This window comes from Equus quagga, chromosome 11, assembly GCF_021613505.1.
Source record: "Equus quagga isolate Etosha38 chromosome 11, UCLA_HA_Equagga_1.0, whole genome shotgun sequence".
Taxonomy (NCBI): Eukaryota; Metazoa; Chordata; class Mammalia; order Perissodactyla; family Equidae; genus Equus; species Equus quagga.
In genome coordinates, this window is record NC_060277.1 from 112,125,360 (window position 1) to 112,145,985 (window position 20,626).

Sequence of the window (20,626 nt, forward strand, 5' to 3'; positions counted from 1 at the left end):
GGATAGACTGATGGATGAATGGGCAGCTGGATGAATGGATGGAGGGAGGGATGGATGGATGGAGTGATGGATGAATGGGTAGCTGGGTGAATGGATGGAAGGATGGATGGATGGAAGAATGGATGGACTGATGGATGAATGGGTAGTTGGATGAAAGGATTAATGGATGGATGGATGAATATGGATGGATGAATGGATGGATGGATGCATGAATGGACGGATAGAGTGATGGATGGAAAGATGAACTGATGGATGAATGGACAGCTGGATAAGTGGGTTAATGGATGGATGGTTGGATATGGATGGATGGATGGATGGATGGATGGATGGAGGGACTGATAGATGAATGGGTAGCCAGATGAAAGGATGGATGGATGGATCAGTGGTGCTCAGAGCCAGGGGCATATGGTAAAGGGCCTTTACCTGTACACCAGGGTGATGCAGGTGATAAAGAAGGACATGCCCATGGTGAAGAGGTAAGCCAGGGGCATGTTGTAGGGCAGGCCCCCCGCCTCAGGGGTGCACTGGCTGCCATCCAGTGGGGGGCCACACAGCTGGTTCAGCGTGGTATTACTGTAGTAGCCGTAGTACATGACGGAGTGGGAGAAGCGGCCCTGCAGGGAGGAGGCCCGGCTGAGGCAGGGACTCTCCCCGCTCCCCACACCTGACCACCCTCAGGCTTCACGAGGCAGAGGCAGCACACCCACGAGGGCAGGGCAAGGAGAAAGGCAGAGCAGGAGAAGGGCGAGGGCAGGGGCAGCGAGAATGCAGAAGTGGACAAAGGACCAAGGCCATCCTGGGGCTTCCCAGACCCCACCGAAATCAGGACAAGAGGACTGAGGAGAACTGGCTGGACACCTGGAGTCACAGCACTCGGGGAGGCGGGGGGTCCCTGGGGGAAGCTGTGACCAGGGCGTGTACCCACCAGCCCAAAGCCCCTGCCCCTGCCCCTGCCAGCCCTCACCCCACCAGTGAGGAGCTCCAGGCCCGTGAAGGTGGGGACAGAGTCCGCGGGGGCTGGCGGGAAGGCGGCCTGCACGCCCACGATGAAGGCCAGCAGCGGCAGCAGCAGGAGGGCGTTGAAGGCCAGCAGGGTCTTGAGGAAGAGGAAGTAGGACAGCACGCTAGAGCCGAACTGGCCCCCGATCTGCTTCAGGGCGTAGCGCCACGGCGTCAGGGCCTGCAGTGCTGAGAGCAGCGCCAGCCCCAGGCTGTGCAAGGCCTGTGGGGACAGGGCAAAAGGTCCTGCAGGCGAGGCCCCAAGGGGAGCCGGCCAGCTCTGCGCAAAGAGCCCGGGCGCCCAGCTTGGAGGTGCAGGGGGCAGCGGAGGGCAGGGGTCATCCACACCACTGGAGCTAGGCTGACGGCTGGGAGACCCCACAGCGGGACAGTGGAAGAAGGGAGAGTGGCTGCCCCTGCCCGCCCGCTGCCCCAGCCCACCCCGGACGGAGGCCTGGAAGCCGGCCCAGGGGGCTCCTACCAGGCCACAGGCATATCGGAGCCGGCTACAGCAGGGCAGGAGCCCTCGACGGCCCTGCGGGCCCCTCTGCTTCCCGCTCTGGGTCCAGCTCTCCTCCCTGGGGGCAGAGGCGGCATCAGGGCCTGGTCTGGGGATGGCCCAGCACCCCGCCCCGGGGAATACCTGCCACAGGCTCGGGCCCTTCTCGCCCACCACCCAGCCCAGCCAAGGAAGTGGGCCTGGGGGCCGCCCAAGGCCACGGGCACTGACCGCAGGGAGCGTTTCTCAGCCAGACTCAAGGGCATCCCGCGAAGCATGTGGTCCCGCTGGGCCACTGTCAGGCCTTGAAGCTCCTTCACCAGGAGGGTCCGCTTCTCTGCAGGAGAAGAACGAGGGAGTCCTGTCAGTTCCCCAAAGCGTCCCTCCCCGCTCCCGCCCCTGTGGCCATGACCCTGGATGGGCCTCTGCCCCTGCTGCCCACCCCACACAGGCCTCTGCCCGCCCTGCCGGCCCGATGGCTCCGCTCTGCCTGGACCATAGATGCCAGACGCCACCCTGCCCGCCTGTCTCACACCAGCACTGGACGTCCTCGCTCTGCCACGTCTGCCCCAGAGCCCGGAGTGCCCTCTCCCCTCTGTCGAGCTCCCAGTGTCCTCCAAGGCCCAGCCCAAAGCCCCCTCCCTCGACCCGGACTCTCCTCCTGGTCCGCACTGGCATCGTCCTGACCCCCAGGGCACCTGAGCCTCCCCAGCCCCGCTCAGCAGCAGGAGAGTCCCAACCCCACCGCCGTCCCGCTCCACCTCCCCTGGGGCCCGGGGACGCCCCCTCCCCACCTCCTCTCATCTTCACAACTGCCCTGAGAGGGGCTTCTACATTTTCCAACCCCAACTTTACAGATAAGAAATGACACTCAGGGGCCAGCCCCGTGGCCGAGTGGTTACGGTCGTACACTCTGCTTCCGTGGCCCAGGGTTTGCTGGTTCAGATCCTGGGCACAGACCTGGCACCGCTCACCAAGCCACGCTGAGGCGGCATCCCACATAACAGAACTAGAAGAACCCACAGCTAGAATACACAACTGTGTACTGGGGGGGCTTTGGGGAGAAGAAAAAAAAGAGAGAAGATTGGCAACACATGTTAGCTCCAGGCCAATCTTTGGGAAAAAAAGGAGATGACACTCAGAATGCCGACACCTGGCCCTGTTTGCACAGTGCAACCGGTATTCATTCTGACCCCAGAGCTTGTGCCACCCACACTGCTCCATCACCCCCTATTTGGGGGCCTGAGGTAAACTGAGGGAGGAAACAGGTGGGGCCCCAAGAAAGTGCCGGAGCTTCTGGGAACCTGAACACCAGAGATCACCTGGGGGAAGACTAGCTGTGAGACCGAGCCCCGAGATGACCAGTCTCCCTCGTTCCCCAGCCCTGGTGCACTGGCCTCCACGTGGCTCAGACAGGCCAGGGCCTCTGACCTCAGTGCCTTTGCACATGCCCTCTCTGCCCTAGTGTCACATCCTCCAGGAAGCCTCCCTGAATCCTTCTAGTCTAGACGGTTCCACGATGCTCTCCTGCTGTGTGCCTTTCCTCAATTGCCTGCATCTGAGCTTTAATCACTCGCTTATCCGTTTATTTGGTTCCCATCTGTTTCACTGGGCAGACCATAAGCTGCATGAGAGCTGGATGGGGCCTGCTTACCACCATCACATCCCAAAGACGAGACAAGCATCTGCAACACTGCAAGCGCTCGACAGAGGCTGTGGAGCGTGTGGGCCTGCTGTCGTGGGCCAGACCCTGCGCAGTCTGAAAGGCCCCACTTCTCTGCCCCAGTGGCAGGGACCCCACCCCTGCAAAGGGACCTCACAGTTGGGGGCCTTCAGGCAGCCTGCTGGGCGAGGGGAGCCTGGGTCGGTGTTCCTGGTCCCCCACCCCAACCAGCCTGACCCCCTCCCCACCGAGGCTCTGACCCCCCTCACTCACTCACCCTCCTCCTGGAAGGCCGTGGGGTCCAGCTCCAGGTCATAGAGGCGGAGGCTGGGCCGGGCGGAGCGCCCCACACCCCCCAGAGGGGGCCGGCTGCCCCTGCGCCGCAGCCTCACCGTGCGGTTGTAGTACTGGGAGAGGATGGCGCCTCGGCTGCGGCCTGTGGACGTGGCGGTAAGGGTAGGCAGGGCCGGGCCTCCCCTCCCCATCCCTCATGTGGATGCAGAGGCAGCCCCCTCCCCAGGAGCCCGTAAAGTCTCTTTATAAGGGACCTCAGATGCCACTGGGTTCCCAAGAGCCTATTTTTATCCCTGTGACGACTCTGGAGTCATTTTTAGAACCCAGCGAGGCTGCAGGGGGCTGCGCCGGGCGAAAGGGCCTGGCTCTGAGGCACACAGACCCCTGCCTGGAACCCCGGCCCAGCCCAGGGGCTGGGGTTTCACTCACCAATGGTGCGACTGGGCATGCTGGCCAAGATGCGGAGCGTGGCCGTGCTGTAATCAGGGACACCCTCGGGCCCCAGGAGGGCCTGGTGGCCACTGCCTACAAAGCAGAAAGACATGTCTAGAAGTTCTGGAGAGCCTGCTGGTCAGCAATCTTCCCCACCTCCCCACCCCCCACCCCGGCCTACAGACTGCTGGGACGGCCATCCCAAGAGGTGGGGGAGGCCCGCACCCCTCGGCACCACACAGGGCGGCCAGGCAGGCTCACCTGAGGCCCCCAGGGTTTCGGGCCCCGGCTCCCTCTGGGGGAGGACCCGTAATTCCAGACCCTCCTCAGCCGCCCGCTGGCTCTGCTCCTGAATGAGCTGGTGGAAGGAGTCGTGCACTTCGCTCTCATCATAGGGGCTGGGGTCCTGGCTGCCGGGGTGAGAACGGGGGGTGGGAATTCAGGCTGGGGCTGACCCAGCCCTCTCCCCAGTAGCCTGCCCCTTCTATCCGGCAGTGGTCCAAACGGCCTCTGCCTGCAGGTGACACATCCCAGCCCCGCAGCCCCCCAGCCCCCCAGCACTTACCCCTGGTCCTCTGGGGTCTCCAGGATGTTGAAGACAAAGGCTGGCGGCTGGGCCATGTCTGCGGCCCACGCCCAGCCAGCCTGCAGACCTAGGGCCGCTCAGAGCCCGGGCACAGCCTCCGAAGCCTCCCGAAGCCCATCTGAGGAGAGATGGAGCGTGGCACTCAGGCTGGCCTCCAGCGCCTGCCCACCCCACCAACTGCCTGCTCCCTGGGGGCCGTGGGAAGCTAGCTGAGCCCCCACCCTGCCCCCATCCATCGCCAACACATGGTCACATGGGTGGCCTCAAATAAACCTCATGCTAGAATGGGCGGAGGGAGAGAGGAAGGAAGGGAGTGGCGTCTGGGCAGTTCCCCATTGGTTTCCTCAATGGCACCAGTCCCTGGGAAATGGGAAGGGGGTGTGTCCCCCAGGGCCGCCACCCTCCGGGTGAGAATGGTCAGGGCAGCTCTGACATCTTCCCTGCCCGCCCCGAAACCCACAGCACTTCCTCTCACAGGAAATCCTGCCCTGCAGACAGCTAGCCCTCACCCGCCCCCAGCCCCAGGCCACTGTGTCCCCCCTCAGCATCCCCCCTCACACACACACACACAGCGATCACTCCAGGTCATGCGGGGGGCTGCAAGGGCGACGGTTCTCAGGAGAACAGCTCCCCTCCATTCCATCACCCCAAGGGCGGGCCAGGCCAGCTGGCTGGGGGGAGGGGGCCGGGCATTAAACAAGCTGCCTTTGTCCAGGCAGAAGGCTCTGCCGTCACCCGGGACAACTGGAACCAGGGCGGCCTTGTCTGGGCTCTTCACCCCGTGGGAGTGGGGCGGAGGTAACAAGTGCCAACCAGCAGCGGAGTCCCGCAGGCTGCGGCCCAGCTCTCCCCTGCCCTGTGCCCTCCTCCCCACCCTCACTCCCAGGAACTCAGCCACTGGCTCAGCCCAAGGGGGCTTCCTCCAGCAAGGCTCAGGTGTGCACACAGAGCAGGTGCCACTAGGGCTGCGCCCAGACGGACCCCTCACTTAGGCGCGTGCAGGAGGTCCAGCCCCTGAGTCCAGGCCCCATACAATCCCAGCCCCTTCCCCCTCCCTCCAGCCGGAGCACAGCGTGGGGAGAGATGGGTCAGAGGGCCCCCACTTGGCCTGCAATGGGAAAGCAGCTGGAGGTGGGGCTGACAGCGTGCCCCCTAATCCAGTCGCTGGAGCAGGAACCCCTTCCTGCACAGACACACCCTCCCATGCTGGGACCCACAGGCCTCCCCACCCACCCCTTCTCCACCAGGCAGGGAGTGGGCGTGGGGATGGGAGCAGGACGAGGTGAGCCGGGCTCAGAGGCTTTGGCCTGGGGCCCAGGCTGCCTTCCCCGGGGATGGGAGTTCACCTGGGCACTGGCACCAAGGACTTCCGCCCGGCTGGTACCAAGCGCCCAGGCACCCTACCCCTACCAGGTTCGGGCAGGTCCGTAGGAGTTTCCGGGGAGCACCATTCCTGAGCCCTGAGCCAGGTGGGGAGGGACAGGGTGGGGCCCATTTCCAGGAACCCCACTCCAGCCGGCAGCGATGCCTCCAGGAGCCGCTGCTGCCCAGGACGACCTGCAGCCCAGGGGCAGCCGCAACTCCAGGAGCCCCTGACCCCTGCCCCGTCAGGCTCCCACTCCCCCACTTCCAGCCAGTTGTACCGGCCTGGGCGACCTGCCTCCCCCACCCCCTACCTTTCCCCATCCCGGTTCCGGGCACACACCACCGGCCTCTCCCTGGTGCCCCCAGCGGATGGTGTGGCCTGGAGGCTGCGTTACCCCGCCCCCGCCCCTCTGGGGAGAGTCAAACCCCGGGAGATCCGGGAGGACCTGGGAGGGAACTCACTGCCCAGTGGCCCCAGACCCCAAGGAATTCGGAGGGGGTGGAGCCGCCCGGCCGCTGGGGAAGAGCTGGGGTTGGGAGGACGAGGGCGCCGCCCCCAAGCCCGGGGTCTGCCTCCGCCCGGACGCAGCACCGATCCAGGCCGCGTACCTGGAAGGTGCCGGAGAGGAGCGGCCCTGCGCGCCCACGAGCGGCTCACCTGTCCGCCAGCAAACACGGTCTGGGCTCCACCACCTGGGGGAGGGACGGCGGGGTGAGGGGGACGGAGTGATCGAGGGCCCAGGGGGCGACCTCTGACCGTCACAGGCCTGGCGGGGCCAGAGGGAGCTGCACCGCCCGGCCCGGCCCACGTGGCGGCGGGCCTCCGGAGTCACGTGACCCGGCTCGGCCCGGGCGGCTGCGCCCTGTCCCAACCAACTTCCGACCCCTCCTCGCACCCCACCCTGAGGCTGGGGCAGGGTACAGGCAGCCAAGCGTCTGGGTGGATCCCAACCTCTGCTTGAAGTCCCCAATTCCTGTAGGACTTAGTTTCCCCAGGTTTCAAATGGGGATAGTAATTCCAGACTCGCCCTCTTCCCAGGGCAATTATCCAAATAACACAATGCTGCAAAGCCCCACTGATAGGCGCCTTGTGAGGCCCATTGGGTAACCCCTTCCTCCCGCACAGCCTCCTGCGACAAACTCCCGAGCCGGCTGCAGGCCGGGGTTGTCTCCCCCTCCGACGTGGGCGTGGCTTCTGCTGTTCCTGACCAGAGTGCAGGGCGCTTCCTGTGTGCTGGGTGGGGAGGAGGGGGCAGGCTCCGGGAGGACTGACACTTTGTGACCGTCCCCAGTGCTGTTTTCTCTGGTATTCCCCACAAGCCAGGGAGTCAGGCGCTGTGTCCTAGTTCACAGCTGAGGACATGGGGGCTGAGGGGTTCATCAGCCTCGTGTCACCCGCCAGGGCCTGAGTCTTGCCCACCTGGGAGCTCCACCGAGAACTCCGACCAAGAGGCTACAGGAGAGGCTGCGCGGATTTGAGAAAAGGGCTGGGATGTGGACGGCCGGTGGGGGACACTCCTGGGCGGGAGAGGCCTGGAGAGGCAGGCAGGGGGAAAGGAAGGAGAGGGCCCCTAGAGGGCAGAACGGGTGGGCAAAGCCAGGATGCCCGAATGAAGAGACCTAATGCAGCTCCAGAGAAGAGGTCCAGGGCCTGGGCTGGCCAGAGGTGGGCCAGGGTGGGGCCTGTGCGGCTGCCAGCGTGCTTCCCGAGGGGGTTAGCTCAGGCTGGATCCTGGCACGGGCACCTGGGGGTGGAGACCCAGGCCTGCTCAGCCCAGGCCCCTCCTCCCACTGCCCCCCACACACACCCATGCCCCAGCTGAGTTGCACTCACATGACCCCAGGCCCAACTGGAAGGTCTCCTCCTCTGGGGAGCCCTCCTGGCTTGAATCCTTTTGGAGCACTTGCCACTTCCTACTGACTGCTCTCTGCCTTCCCACTCTCTGAGCCCACTGTGTCCCCAGCACCCGCGCCAAGCTAGGGGCCTGGCATAGAGGAGAGGCTTGGAAACCAACTGGGGAGCCAGGCGGGGAAGCAGACAAGCCATCGGAGCTCAGCTATGAAATGAGCCGGCCCTAAAGTTGGTGGAGAGGGAGCAAGGAGGAAGGGCAGGAGCGCGGGGTGCCCAGGGGATCCCAGGAGAGAAAAATGGCCAAGATGACCTTGGCCTGAGCAAGTCATGAGTGGAGTGGATTTCTGAGTGAGCACTAAAGGCCGGGTGCTAGCCCGGCGCCTTGGCCTCGGCGCCAACGGCAGAGGCGGGAAGTTGAGAAATAACTCAGCCCGATGTGATGGAGCCAACCACTATCGCGCCCGCCCAGCCAAGCTGGGGCGACTGGCCGATTAGGAGCCGGACCCCTGCGCCCCCAGCCCTGCCCGCGTCAGGCTGCCGCCCCCCAGGCCGGAGGGGAGGGGAGCGGGCCAGGGCGAGCGCGCAGGAGCAGCGCCGGCTCGGTCGGAACGGCCACAGCACGGCCCCGGGGGCCGGGAAGGCGGCAGCCGAAGGAGCCGGCCCGACGCCGGCGCGGTCGCCCCCGCCCCACGCGAGGAGGCAGCGCGCGACCCCCGCGCAGCGCGTCCCAGGCTCCGCCGCCGGGAGTCCGAGCGCGCCTCTCACCTGCCCGCCTGCGCCCCGCGCGCCCAGGAAGTGCCGGCCTCAGTGGAGCGATGAGGAAACTGCCGGAGGGGGGCAGAGGGGTGGCGGGGAGGAGACGGCGGGGGGAGCTGGGGTTCCTGTCATGTGACCCCTCCCCTCGGCTCCCTCACTGCCCCGCCTGGCGGCGCGGGAGCCGGTCCGAGGAGGGGGCTTCTAAGGGGCCTTGATCTCTTGTCCCCAGGTGAGATGGGTGCAGGGTAGGGGGAGGAGGCGGATCGTGAGGAGGTGGGAGAGAGAATTGCGGCCGAGGGACTGCTGGGGGCCGTGGTGGGAGGGAGGGAGAGCCGCTGCAGAGGGGTCCTTTCGTCCCTTTCCCACGGCTGGGGCTGTGGCCACGCCTCCTCACCTGGGGTCCATGGGGGACCGAGGCAGACCCAGTCCTGGGGGCTGGACCACAAGACAGAAGACAGAAGGAGGTCCCAGTACGTCCGGATCCGGGGTGCTGCAGGATGCCCAGTTTTGGTGCAGGGACGTCTCCCCAAGGGGAGATCAGCACGTGGAGAGAGCCGGAATTGTCTCCGGCCAAAGGGTGACGGGAAAGGCCTGCGGCCACAGGTAGCAGGTGAGGGTGTCCTGAAGCAGGCCTTGCCCCGGACCTCCCCCCAAAACCCCCGCGCTTATCTGGGGCCACCCCTGGCCTTGGCTTTGTCTGTGACAGTCCCATCCTTCCGTGCCCTTTGGACCTTTCTCTCCATTTGACAGATGGGGAAACTGAGGCCCCTGGCCCTGTGTTGCTTTAGAGGTGGATGGGGACTGAGCCCAAATCTCCTCCAACAGGATTCTTTGCCTTCAAGTCTGGGCTTGCCAGAGCCAAGAACTTGAGGCTCGCCCAACAGGCGCCCCACATCTCTCCTGGGAAGCGGGGGTCCCAGCCCGGCGCCTGCAACACCACCCCCTGCCCGCCTCCAGAGATGCTGCCCCAGCTGTCGGTATGTTCGGAGCGGGTCTCCGGGGAGCCAGAACCCGAGCCGGTGGGCGAGGAGCTGTGGGAGCAGGAGATGGAGCGGCTCTGCTCCTCGCGGGAGCCCGTGCGGGCGCTGCCCTACGCCATGGTGGACAAGCGCTTCATCCGGTGGGTGCCCGGGGCCCAGGACACGGCCGAGGCCGAGCGGTGGGGGTGGGGGAGGCACCGCGAAGATGCACCTGTTGGGTGGGGGCGTGGAAATCACCAGCAGTGGCAAGACTCCCTCGGCCCATGGCGCAGCTCGGCCTGGCCGAGGGGGCACGGTGGGTGACACAGGGGCGCCTCCATCCCCACCCCACCCCAGGCAGCTGCGGGAGCCCGAGGGGGTGAAGACCTCGTGCTGGCAGCGGTGGCGGCGCCGGCGGCGGATGGCGGGAGGACGCCTGAGGGAGGCGGCGCAGAGGCTGGCCCGGGGCTTTGGGCTCTGGGAGGGGGCTCTCTACGAGATCGGGGGTAGGACCTGCACCCCAACCCCCACCTCCCCTCGCTGCAGTCTCAGTGTCCAGTTAAGAAACGGGAGGAGGGCATCATCCCGCTTGCCATTGTCGGTCTCGGTCCGCACCACCCAACCCCCCATCCTCACACATCCGCCTCTGCCCCTGGACCCACGGCCCAATCTTGGCGGGTGGCAGCACCCCCTGGTGGCCGTCAGAGGTACTGCTGCTGAGGCCTCCCACCGCGGCAACTAAACCGAGGTCCCCGTGAGACTGGTCACCCACAGCCCGTAGCCTTCACATCCCACAGCCCTCGGATTCCTAGCGGGGTCCCTGGCTCGGTGCCTCCCTGACCCACCTGCTGTTCTCCCAATAGGCCTCTTTGGCACCGGAATCCAGTCCTACTTCACCTTCCTTCGCTTCCTGCTGCTGCTCAACCTGCTGACTCTGCTTCTGACCGGTGGCTTCGTCCTGCTGCCCCTGGTCTGGCTGCGCCCCCCTGACCCAGGCCCCCCCCCTTAACTTCAGTGAGTGCTTGGCCCACGGAGGGAGTAGTGCCCGGGAGCTCACCTGCACCCTGGGGGCGGGTCCAGGGCTCCGAGTGTTGCCTGACCCTCTGTGTCCTGACCCTGGGCATCCTCCTGCTTGGGTCCCGCCCTGGGACTCTCCCTGCCTGCGCCTTTTGCATGGCACACCTCCTGACATCCCCAGGGCTCTGCTCAGGCCTCCCGGCGGCAGGGGACTCTGGAGCGGGTAGGGGCAGAGCCTCGCCTATGCCTTGGGGACCCTTCTGTATTGGCCCCCTCTCTCTCCTCGATAGCCCTCCAGTGCTCCAGTGGCCACCAGTCCCAGACTGGTGTTCCCAGGTTTCACAATCAACTTTGGAATGTTTTAACTGGCAGGGTGAGTGGGTCTCCTAAGGACCAGGGGGCTGGGGAACCCAGAGAACTGGTCTCAGGGGACCCTAGTCCAAGAGGATCCCTACGCCTCCAAAGACATTTTGGCGTCCAGGTGGACGGTCTTACACTGGCCATGCCAGTGATGGGGTCAGAGAGAGGCTGAGGCCACTGTGCACAGCCCAGGCCCACTGCCCTCAGAGCCCAGCTGGGGTGGGGGTGCAGGGGATGAGAGGAGAGAAGTGTCCAGGCCTCTGGGACACGCACCACCCCACCTTCATCCCTGGAAGCCATGAGTAGTTACCCTGCAGGCTCCAGTATTCCAGTCCTGGCTCTTCCTCAAAGCTGTGTGGCCTTGGGCAAGTTGCCTAACCCCTCTGAACCTCTGTGAAATGGGGATACTCTTACTCCCTACCTGATGGGGTCATTGTAAGAGTTAATGAATTAATACAGGGAAAGCATTTAGCACACAGCCTGGCACAGCCTCTCGCTCAGGTGTCATCATCCACATCCCCAGGCCTTCAACAACACCTATCTCTTTTATGGCGCGTACCGGGCGGGGCCTGAGAGCAGCTCAGCATACAGCATCCGCCTGGCCTACCTCCTGAGCCCGCTGGCCTCCCTACTCCTCTGCTTCTGTGGGACTCTCCGGCGGTGAGAGGGGGTGCCCCACGCCTCTGCCTCCTCCCAGGGGGTCTTCCCTGATCACCCTCCCTTGGCATGGCACTCCCAGGTCATCAGGAAGGCCCTGGCCCCTGTTCAGTAAGACTCATCAGTGGTTCCAGGGACCAAACTCTGTGTCCCCAGCTGCAGACTTCAGGGTCAGGCACCACCGCCCCTGGATGCCCACCCCCCACCCAGGCCGAGGCCAAAGCCTGCTCCTGGGGCTGCCAGGGGCTTCCCACCCAGACCCGGAGCCCAGCCAGGACGGGAGATGCACCTCCCTCACGGGCCCTGGCCTCCCGCCCCTCCAGGATGGTGAAAGGGCTGCCACAGAAGCTGTTCCTGGGCCAGGAGTACAAGTCACCTCTCAGTGCCAAGGTCTTCTCCTCCTGGGACTTCTGCATCCAGGGAGAGCAAGCGTCCACCATCAAGAAGCACGAGATCAGCAATGAGTTCAAGGTGCGTGCGAGGGCATGTGTGAGTGTGAGGTGTGTGTGAGTGTGAATGAGTGTGAGAGCATTTGTGACCACGTATATGTCACATGTGCACAGGGTGTTATAGCTGGAGGCAGGGGCTGTGCTGGTGTTTGATTGTGAGCGCTCACCTGCACAGTGCAAGGGAGCGAGGGGGAATCTAGATAAAACCTACTGCCACCTTCAGCTTGTCCCTGCCCGCCCCAGTGTCACCACAACTTTGCCTAGATCCTGGCAGCCTGTCTCCCCCCACCCCTGACCTGGGCCTGGGTCTGTCTGGCGGCCCCCCTGACCCATGGGGGCCAGCCCTAAACTGCCTCTGGCCGCCCCGTGACAGGTGGAGCTGGAGGAGGGGCATCGCTTCCTGCTGAAGCAGCAACAGACCCGGGCCCAGAGGGTCTGCCACCTGCTCACCTACCTGCGGGTCAACATCCTCATTGGGCTCCTGGTGGTCGGGGCCATCAGTGCCATCTTCTGGGCCACCAAGTATTCGCAGGACAACAAGGAGGTACCAGGCGACTGACATACATTCACTTAATCCTGGCCAGAACTGTAGGAGGAGATGGGGTGGTCCCACCTTGGAGATGAGGAAACTGAGGCTCAGAGAGGTTAAAGCAATTTGTCACGGCCAGATCAGACCGGCTCTCCCTGTGGACATGCCCCTGACAGCCATGCTGCCACTGGGAATAGCCCGTGGGCTTCTGGATGCTGGGCCTGTCCCAGAGTTACACTTGAGGGGCTCGTAGGGGATGGGGGAGCTGGTGGGGCCCCTCCAGCATCGGCACCTCCTTCCTTGCTTTTCCCCACAGGAGTCCCTGTTTGTGCTACTCCAGTACCTGCCCCCTGGGGTCATTGCCCTGGTCAACTTTCTGGGTCCCCTGCTGTTTGTTTTCCTGGTCCAGCTGGAAAACTACTCTCCCAACACTGAGGTCAACCTCACCCTTATGTGGTGAGTGTGCCCCTTGAGACTGAGAGGTGGGACATCGTCTGGAGGGAGAGGAAGGCAGGGAGGGCCTGAGGGTTTACACCCCTTATCTGACAACCCTCATGTGAGCTGTGAAGTCAGCACCATCCTCATCCCCATCGGACCGATGAGGAAACTGAGGTTTGCAGGGACAAAGTGCCTTGGCCAAGGTCAATCTCCTCATGCCTCCTGGGTGCAGGTTCAAAGGCGAGCTCTCCTCTGCCCCGTGCTCGGCTCTGCCTCCCCCCTCAGGACTAAGGTCCCTCCTTGGACCCCCCAGCCCCTCTTTGAACCCCCCACTGAGCTGCACCGGCTTCTCTCTCCCTCTGCCGCCCCCGCCTTCGGCTCTGTCTGCTTTCCTTCTGCTTCCCTGGAGCAGGAGCTGTCTGGAGCCCCTTCAGCCTTCCTCCAAGGTTGACCGTGCTTGGTTTGAACCTGTTTTTTGAATAGTTAATAGCACAAGCACATGGTAAAAAACTTAAAGTGCTCAAAAGGATGAGAGATAAAAAATAAGCCGCTACCACCCCTGTCCCAGCCTCCCTCAACAGAAGAACCGCCGTTCCCCGCCGGACTCCTGCCACGCGGCAGCACTCAAAGTCCACGCTTGGATATAATGTGCACGCGATGGCTCCGGGTTAGGCCGTCCTGCCTGCACAACCCGGTTATGCATTAACCAGGAGTACGTGTGCACGATGTGTGATTCAGGAGGCAGCGTGAGTGGACTAGGGTATGAACAGGTGGTGGAAGAAAGAGATGTCACCTGCAATTAGGAAACTGAAGGCCCGTATATGCCTGTGAGTCAACAGGCCAGGTGTGGGCTGAGGCCGGCTGAACTGTGCAGTGTTTCCCAAACTGATTTTAAAAGAGAACACTTTTCCCATGAATCATCTGGAGACTGGAATTCTAGGGAACACACTTTGGGAAACATTGCCACGGATGAAGCAGGCTGGAAGGAGGGTGCACTCTGGATTTGGAGGGGCCTGGGCCCAGGAGAGACATGCTCTCAGGCAGATATCAGCACACCTGGATCCTGGGTAGAGTGTGCCCGTGTCCCTGGACTCTGCCCCCTGACACAGTCCCCACCCCCCAGGTGCGTGGTGCTGAAGCTGGCCAGCCTGGGAATGTTCTCCTTCTCGCTGGGCCAGACCGTGCTGTGCATCGGCAGAAACAAGACCAGCTGCAAGTCCTACGGCTATGACGCCTGCGACTACCAGGTGACCATCAGGGCTGTCCCTCCTGTTCCTCTCCACAAAGCCCCAGCTCTTTGATCTCCTTGTCCCTCTCTGGGTCTGTCCTTGCTGAGAGCCTGTGGGCAGAGCTGCCCAGCCAGCAGCACACCTCCAGGAGGCGCCACTCACATCACATGAGATGCCATTGCAGGGTGGCAGTTTCCCTACCCAAATGTTATCCTCGAGGCACAGGTTTTAACTTAGCAATCATGTCAGACTGCAGGCAAGGCTCCTGTACCACAGAGACCCCACAACGGGCAGGTGAGGGGCAGCTGGGGACGGTGGGTGGTGACAGGTCCCTCCTCTGCCCCAGTGCTGGGAGAACTCGGTGGGGGAGGAGCTGTACAAGCTGAGCATCTTCAACTTTCTCCTCACGGTGGCCTCTGCCTTCCTTGTCACCCTACCTAGGAGGTGAGCCATGTGGGGACACCACAGGGAGAATGGGGGTGGCCTGGGCATGTCAGGGGATGGCCAGTGGTCACAGCCAAGGGTGAGCAGTTCTACACATGTGTGCGTCCGGCAAGTGAGTGTGTGATGGTCCGTGACCGTGACTGGTGTGGTCCACACGCTTCTCCCGGGTGGTGGGTACCTGGACACTCCCCTCTCCCAGGCTGTTGGTGGAGCGATTCTCGGGCCCGTTCTGGGCCTGGCTGGGCCGGGAGGAGTTCCTGGTGCCCAAGAACGTGCTGGACATTGTGGCGGGGCAGACGGTCACCTGGATGGGCCTCTTCTACTGCCCTCTGCTGCCACTGCTCAACAGTGCTTTCATCTTCCTCACCTTCCAGATCAAGAAGGTAGCTCACGGGTTGGGAGGGAGCAGGGGGTGCACCTGTCAGCAGAGCGGGGCTTACATCCTGCCTCACACCGCCCCCCCCCCCCCCCCCGGGGGCCCCACCCCCCTGGCCCCCCCACCGGGGCCCCCCCCCCCCCCCCCCGTTGTTGTTTGCTCCCAGTACACCCTCCTGCGGAACTCCACGGCATCCCTTCGGCGATTCCGCGCCTCCAGCTCCACCTTCTTCTTCCAGCTGGTGCTCATCCTGGGCCTGCTCCTGGCCACTGTGCCCCTGGGCTATGTGGTCAGCAGGTGAGGGAGCAGAGGGGCGGGAGGCTGGCGAGCAAGCAGCTCCTCACCCAGGGCCCTGACCCCGCCCACCCTCTGGCCATCTCTCCTCAGCGTCCACTCCTCCTGGGACTGCGGCCTCTTCACCAATTACTCAGCCCCCTGGCAGGTGGTCCCGGAGCTGGTGGCCCTCCGGCTCCCACCCCTCGGCCAGCGTGCCCTCCACTACCTCGGCTCCCATGCCTTCAGCTTCCCCCTCCTCATCCTGCTCAGGTGCCTCTCAGGACAACAGGGGTGAAGGGAGGAGGCAGCTGGGAGGGGGGTTCTCCCTCCCATGCGCACTCCAGCATGGGCCTGGCAGTTCCTCCTCGGCCCCTGGGCAGCCCCCACGGGGCCTCACCTGTAAAGCAGGCACCTTAAATGACCACAGGGGAGGCACACTGCCTGGTGCAGACGCGCTGGAAGCCCAGTGCAGCCGTTGAGTTATACTTATTGACATTTCGAGGAGAGGGGCTCAGCGACCCGGGGAGGGAAGGAGAGGAGAGACCCCAGGAAGCATTTCTAAGAGACTCGAGTGGGGAGGGCGCAAGTGGGGAGGGGCGACTGACCTTGAATCCCCATCTGTCCAAAGCCTTGTCCTGACCGTGTGCGTCTCCCAGTCCCACGCCAATGCGAGGGCCATCCAGAGGCTCCGGAAGCAGCTGATGTGGGTGAGTGTCCGCCAGGCTGGGTGACTCCCAACTGCGGGCGAGACTGTCCGGGAGTGTGGCCTGAGGCTGGCAGTAAAAACGGGGAAGGCGGAAGGAGGGAACATGCTTCTCAAGCGTGGCCTCACTCAGGTCGGGAGTCAAACGTTAGGAATATAGCCCGAGGCTTGGGGACAGGGGTTTATTAGGAGTGTGGCCTTGGGCTGAGGGCGGGGGCGGGACCTTGGTGGAGGCGTGGTCTCGGACCGGGCCGGGGCGGGACCGTGATGGGGCCTTCTGGAGATGCGGACGGGATGTAATGGGGCGTGGCTTCTGGCTGGGGGCGGGACTCTGCAGGGGGCGTGGTCTCTAACCCTAGGCAGGACCAGAGCCGGGCGTCAGACCGGACCCGGAACAGTGACGGGGCGTGGTCTCTGGCTTGGGGGCGTGGTCTGTGGTGGGGCGGGGCCGGCGGGGCGGGGCCGGGGCCGGGGCCGGGGCCGGCTGACCGCTGAGCTGCCCGCGCCAGGCCAGTTGCGGCCTCCACCGCCCCCACGTGGCCGGAGGCGCCCCTCGTAACCGGCCGCTGGCTCCCCCTGCAGCAAGTCCAGGAGAAGTGGCACCTGGTGGAGGACCTGTCGCGGCTGCTCCCGGATCCCAACCCCGGCGACTCTCTGGGACCCCAGTTCCCGCACTCCCGAGCTTCGCGCCCCCGATCCTTCTGCCCCGGATTCCCGTGCCCGGGCTCCCCTGGCCCTACACCCCTCAGGCCGGGACGTCCCTCATGAGTCCCGCTGGGCTACGCGGTGCCCCGGTTCCCGCCTGTCAATCCCGCTAGCACTCACACCCCCGCCTCCACCCAGAGTCTCCTCAGGGCCAGACCTGCAGCCACCCACCTCCTGCCCCAGGGTCCCCCTTACCCCACTCTCCTGCCCCCTGGTGACCACTACCCCTCTCAGTGGGCCCTCCAGCAGGGCACGCCAAAGTGGGCAGCAGGAAGAAAATATGGGAACTTGTATTTATATTTTTATCTGTTCTTTAAAGAGTCTATTTTTGTTGAATGTTTTATAATGTAAATAATATATTAGTGTAGTAACCCATAAATGCAATTTATAGATATACATGCATTGGGAGTGCTCAGAAATTGTTTGGAGTGGGGAGCACCGTTGTCAAAGTTTGGAGCCCTCCCCCATGTGAAGGGAAGACCCAGCCACAGTTAGAGTAAGCCCGTGTTGTCCTCCCCACACACAATCTCCTGTTAGTCTGTCTTCACGGGTCACGCAGTCCAGACCCACAGAGGCTGAGTAATGTGAGTCAACTAGGGGCAGAGCTGGGCCTGGACTCAGCCTTCCAGAGCCACACGGCCCCAGCATGGGGCTTGGAGGCTGTTCCTGTCCCTCACCCTGGGGACCTGCAGGTGTCGACCATTCCATAGTGAAGAGAGAGAAAGTGAGGGGCCAGCCCGGTGGCTCAACGGTTAAGTGCGCACGTTCCGCTTTGGTGGCCCTGGGGTTCGCCGATTTGGATCCCGGGTGCAGACGTGGCACCGCTTGGCAAAAGCCATGCTGTGGTAGGTGTCCCACATATAAAGTAGAGGAAGATGGGCACGGATGTTAGCTCAGGGCCAGTCTTCCTCAGCAAAAAGAGGAGGATTGGCAGTAGTTGGCTCAGGGCTAATCTTCCTCAAAAAAAGGCGGCGAGTTCTACTCCAGCCAACGTGAGGATTATAACCCGGGGAGGTCTTTTCCAGAAAGGAAGAAAGCGTTCCAGAGAAGCATGGTTTCCAGGACTGTCTAATACCTTTTTTAGAACAAAGAACATACATTAAACACACCCAGGATACTATTCATCAAAGTTCAGAGACGTATTCAGTTGCAAATGAGCAGGTCACCGCCACCTTGATGCTGGGAAAGGGACTAATATGGGAGGGGATGCACACATTCCTATCTCAAGAGAGTGCGTTCTTCACTTTAATGGTTAGAGCAGAGGTACAGTGTGTGTTGGACAGGGCGTAAGTCAGGCTTCTTTAGTTCAAGCCGCATCAGTTTGGAACCGAACAGTCCCCCCATATACCTCACTACGTGAAAGCCTCTTGTCACAGGGCTGACTTGAGTCTGAGGAACAGGGGGTCGGTGGTCAGCCTCTCCCTGGCAGGATTCCTTGTGGTCCCATATTCTAACCCAGGAACCGCACATCAACAAGAGGCCTCAGGAAAGCAGAACAGAGGCCCTTAGCCACGCCGTCTGCAGCACCTGCTCTCCCACCCTGCTCTGTGTCCCATCCCAGATTGAGCTGACCTTTAGGAACAGTGGGGGCAAAGGTGACACGCCAGGACCGCTAGGCATGTACAGACCAGGACCGCTAGGCATGTACAGACCTGCATTGTGAGATAGGGAGTGTGGTCCTGGGGGCAGGGGGTCTGGTGACAGAGCCAATAGGCCAGGCAGGCAGGGCTGGATGCCACCCAGGGCCCTGTCCCAGCTTCCCAAGCCTTGGGCCTCGAGGCTGCAGAGCCTCCGTCCACAGTTGTCAGCCTGGAGAACAGCCGAGAAGCCCTCAGAAGCTGGCCCTGTGCCAGCGACACTGAGGCGAGGGATCCGGGGGCAGCCCGCAGCCAGGTTTCAGGACTTTCTAAAGCTCCCAGGTGACTCTGGCTGGCAGTCAGGGTTGAGAACTGCTGGCCTCAAGCACTGTCAGGAGGGAAGGTCAGGAGAAACCCCAGGACGTGCTTGAAAAGCCTCTGCTTCCCCCGGGGGCCCAGCGCCTGGCTGGATTCCTGGCCAGACAAGCGTCCGGGCTGCTCTGGCCTGGTGCCCTCAGGTCTGGGCTTCACATGGCCATTAAAGGCTTGGCAAGTTCAGCTCGTCCGGTTGCTGTGCTCTCCCACTCAGCCAGCATCACATGACCCATCAGTGTGTCAACAAGTGCGAGGCCCAGTTCTCGGGCTACAAGGGACACACTCGAAGCTCTGTGCTGCGTGAGTCTGGGGAGGGCCACCAGCCTGGCCCACATGACAGTGACACACGTTGTTAATCGGCAGCTTAGGGCCAATCGGCATCAGCCTCACCTGGGAACTTGTTGGACATGCCGGTTCTCGGGCCCCACCTCCTGAGTCAGGAACTCTCAGGTGGGGGCCAGTGATGTGTTTAATGGACCCAGGGTGATGCTGAGGCCACCAAGGTGGGAGAAGGCTGTGCTGCAACCTCAAGGCTCTTTCCTTGCCACCTTCCCGTGCCCTCAGGGAATGTTTACTGAGAGGCAACAGCTGCAACACCAGGCTCCGAGGAGCTGGGAGGGAGGAGCCGAGCTGTGAGACCTCGGAAATCAAACTCCAGGCCTCCGGTTACAAGGGGCCAAACACGGGGGTGGCGCCACCCTCTGCTGAGTGGTTGTGAGGATTAAATGAGTAATTACTTATAAAGTGATGGAAGGGCACCTTGCCCATCCTAGGAGTCCGGGTCTTCCTACAATGTGGTCGGCGGCCTGAAGGAGCACCGTGGGAGAGATGGGAAGTGGACCCCGGTCTCCCCGGGGCCCTGACTGCCCCGCAACCCACCCAGCGGCTCAGAAGTGAGCCATCCCCTCTGGCAGGCGGGTTTCCTGGGGCCTTGGAGGAAGGGAGGATCCAGACAGGAGACAAAGGCAGAGGGAACAGCCTGCGCAAAGGTGTGGAGATGGGCCCGTGTGGAGCTGGGCCGGGGAAACTGGAAATCGGGGCCTCTAGATGGGGCTGTGGGGCACGCGAGGATGGTTGGAGTGACGACGGAACCAGCCCACTGATGGCACATGCCAGGGGCTTGGATGATTTTTTGTGGGTGATGGGGAGCCAGGGGACTGTGAAATGAGGAGCCCGCTCTGCCAGCAGTGAAGAAGCCGCCCTGAGACAGGGGGACACCTGGGGGGTTATTGCGATAACTGGAGTGAGGGCTCTCCAGGTGCACGAGCCCACTGCAGGGCGAGGAGGGCAGGAGTCCCCATCAGTCTCGGGGGTCCCTGGATTTGCCCTGCCAGGCCCTGAGAGGGCTCCCAGCTTCAGAACCTCACAGCCACGTGGGCCCAGAAAACCCAGCCCAGACTCCCACCAGGTGGGACCCTCCCAGGAACATGACATGAGGGAAACAAGCAGATGCCGGTAAGGCCATTTACATGGAGGAGACTCGCCCTCTGTAGGCAAAATTCCCAGAGCATCAGTCCACAGAGGGTGACTGGAGAGCTCTGAGGATGCCCCAGCTCCACTGAGTCGAGGTGGCCTGGGGTGACCTGGTGTGTCCTAGTCAGTCTCATCCTACCTGAAGCCTGTGGAGAGGAGAGACAGGACATCTCAGAGAACAAGCCCCCTCCAGAAATGACACCTCACTCTAATGGGCACACAGCGAGAGGTGCCCGGGCCGGGGCAGGAAAGATGCCCCCCGGCCCCCTCAAGGCCTGGGGAAATGTCCCTCGAGTCCGCCCGCCGCTCCTCTGACTCTGGCTCCCCACAAACACCGAGACTAACAGGAGGCTTCTCGTGAGTCCGGTCCCCTGAGCACAGCGGAGGAAAATGGGCGAGCTTCTGGGCCTTCAGGCAACAGGGTGCCAGCAGCTGAGACCCTGGCAGCCAGCCCGCCTCCCCGGTGACCCCTCTGTCCCCTTCAATCCTCAATTCCTCCCCCGGGCCTCCTTCAGCAGAAGTGAAAGCTGACTTTTTGGAAGGGAATTTTGCTAGGAAACTAAGAAAATGCTTCCGCTTCCCAAATGCAGAGAGGTAGGTGGGTCCAGAGGGC

General features: G+C 63.0%; 2 protein-coding genes and 1 long non-coding RNA gene across 14 annotated transcripts in view; 1 reads left to right on the forward strand and 2 right to left on the reverse strand.

The window, feature by feature from the left end:
* The window catches only part of TMC6 (transmembrane channel like 6), an 18,382-nt gene extending 9,425 nt beyond the window's left edge, over positions 1-8,957 (reverse strand). For 2 of the 11 annotated variants that reach the window (XM_046676664.1, XM_046676665.1), the window contains exons 1-9: positions 6,448-7,244; positions 4,453-4,591; positions 4,149-4,300; positions 3,885-3,980; positions 3,439-3,597; positions 1,730-1,835; positions 1,481-1,577; positions 965-1,222; positions 424-614 (exon numbers count right to left, since the gene is read on the reverse strand). In XM_046676664.1, the coding sequence (XP_046532620.1) occupies positions 424-614; positions 965-1,222; positions 1,481-1,577; positions 1,730-1,835; positions 3,439-3,597; positions 3,885-3,980; positions 4,149-4,300; positions 4,453-4,508 (1,115 nt within the window). In that variant the 5' untranslated portion in view covers positions 4,509-4,591; positions 6,448-7,244. The other 9 variants (XM_046676657.1, XM_046676659.1, XM_046676658.1 and 6 more) reach the window with 9 other exon arrangements.
* Positions 8,958-9,240: 283 nt separating this feature from the next.
* On the forward strand, positions 9,241-17,270 carry TMC8 (transmembrane channel like 8). The gene is given in 16 exon segments (XM_046676666.1): positions 9,241-9,566; positions 9,763-9,911; positions 10,269-10,402; positions 10,404-10,419; positions 10,713-10,795; positions 11,306-11,442; positions 11,763-11,910; positions 12,262-12,432; positions 12,734-12,873; positions 13,979-14,102; positions 14,431-14,528; positions 14,728-14,911; positions 15,071-15,201; positions 15,292-15,450; positions 15,809-15,887; positions 16,466-17,270. Coding segments are annotated over 16 exon segments (2,265 nt in total). The 3' UTR covers positions 16,652-17,270.
* On the reverse strand, positions 11,417-15,903 carry LOC124247424 (uncharacterized). Of its 2 annotated transcripts, none has more exons than XR_006890720.1 (4): positions 15,786-15,903; positions 12,343-12,501; positions 11,816-11,849; positions 11,417-11,543 (listed from the first exon to the last, which is right to left on the reverse strand). It is a non-coding gene; the product is annotated as an uncharacterized LOC124247424 (long non-coding RNA). The 2 variants fall into 2 exon arrangements; XR_006890721.1 differs by having other exon boundaries at positions 12,343-12,474; positions 15,786-15,902.
* Positions 17,271-20,626: the final 3,356 nt, after the last annotated feature.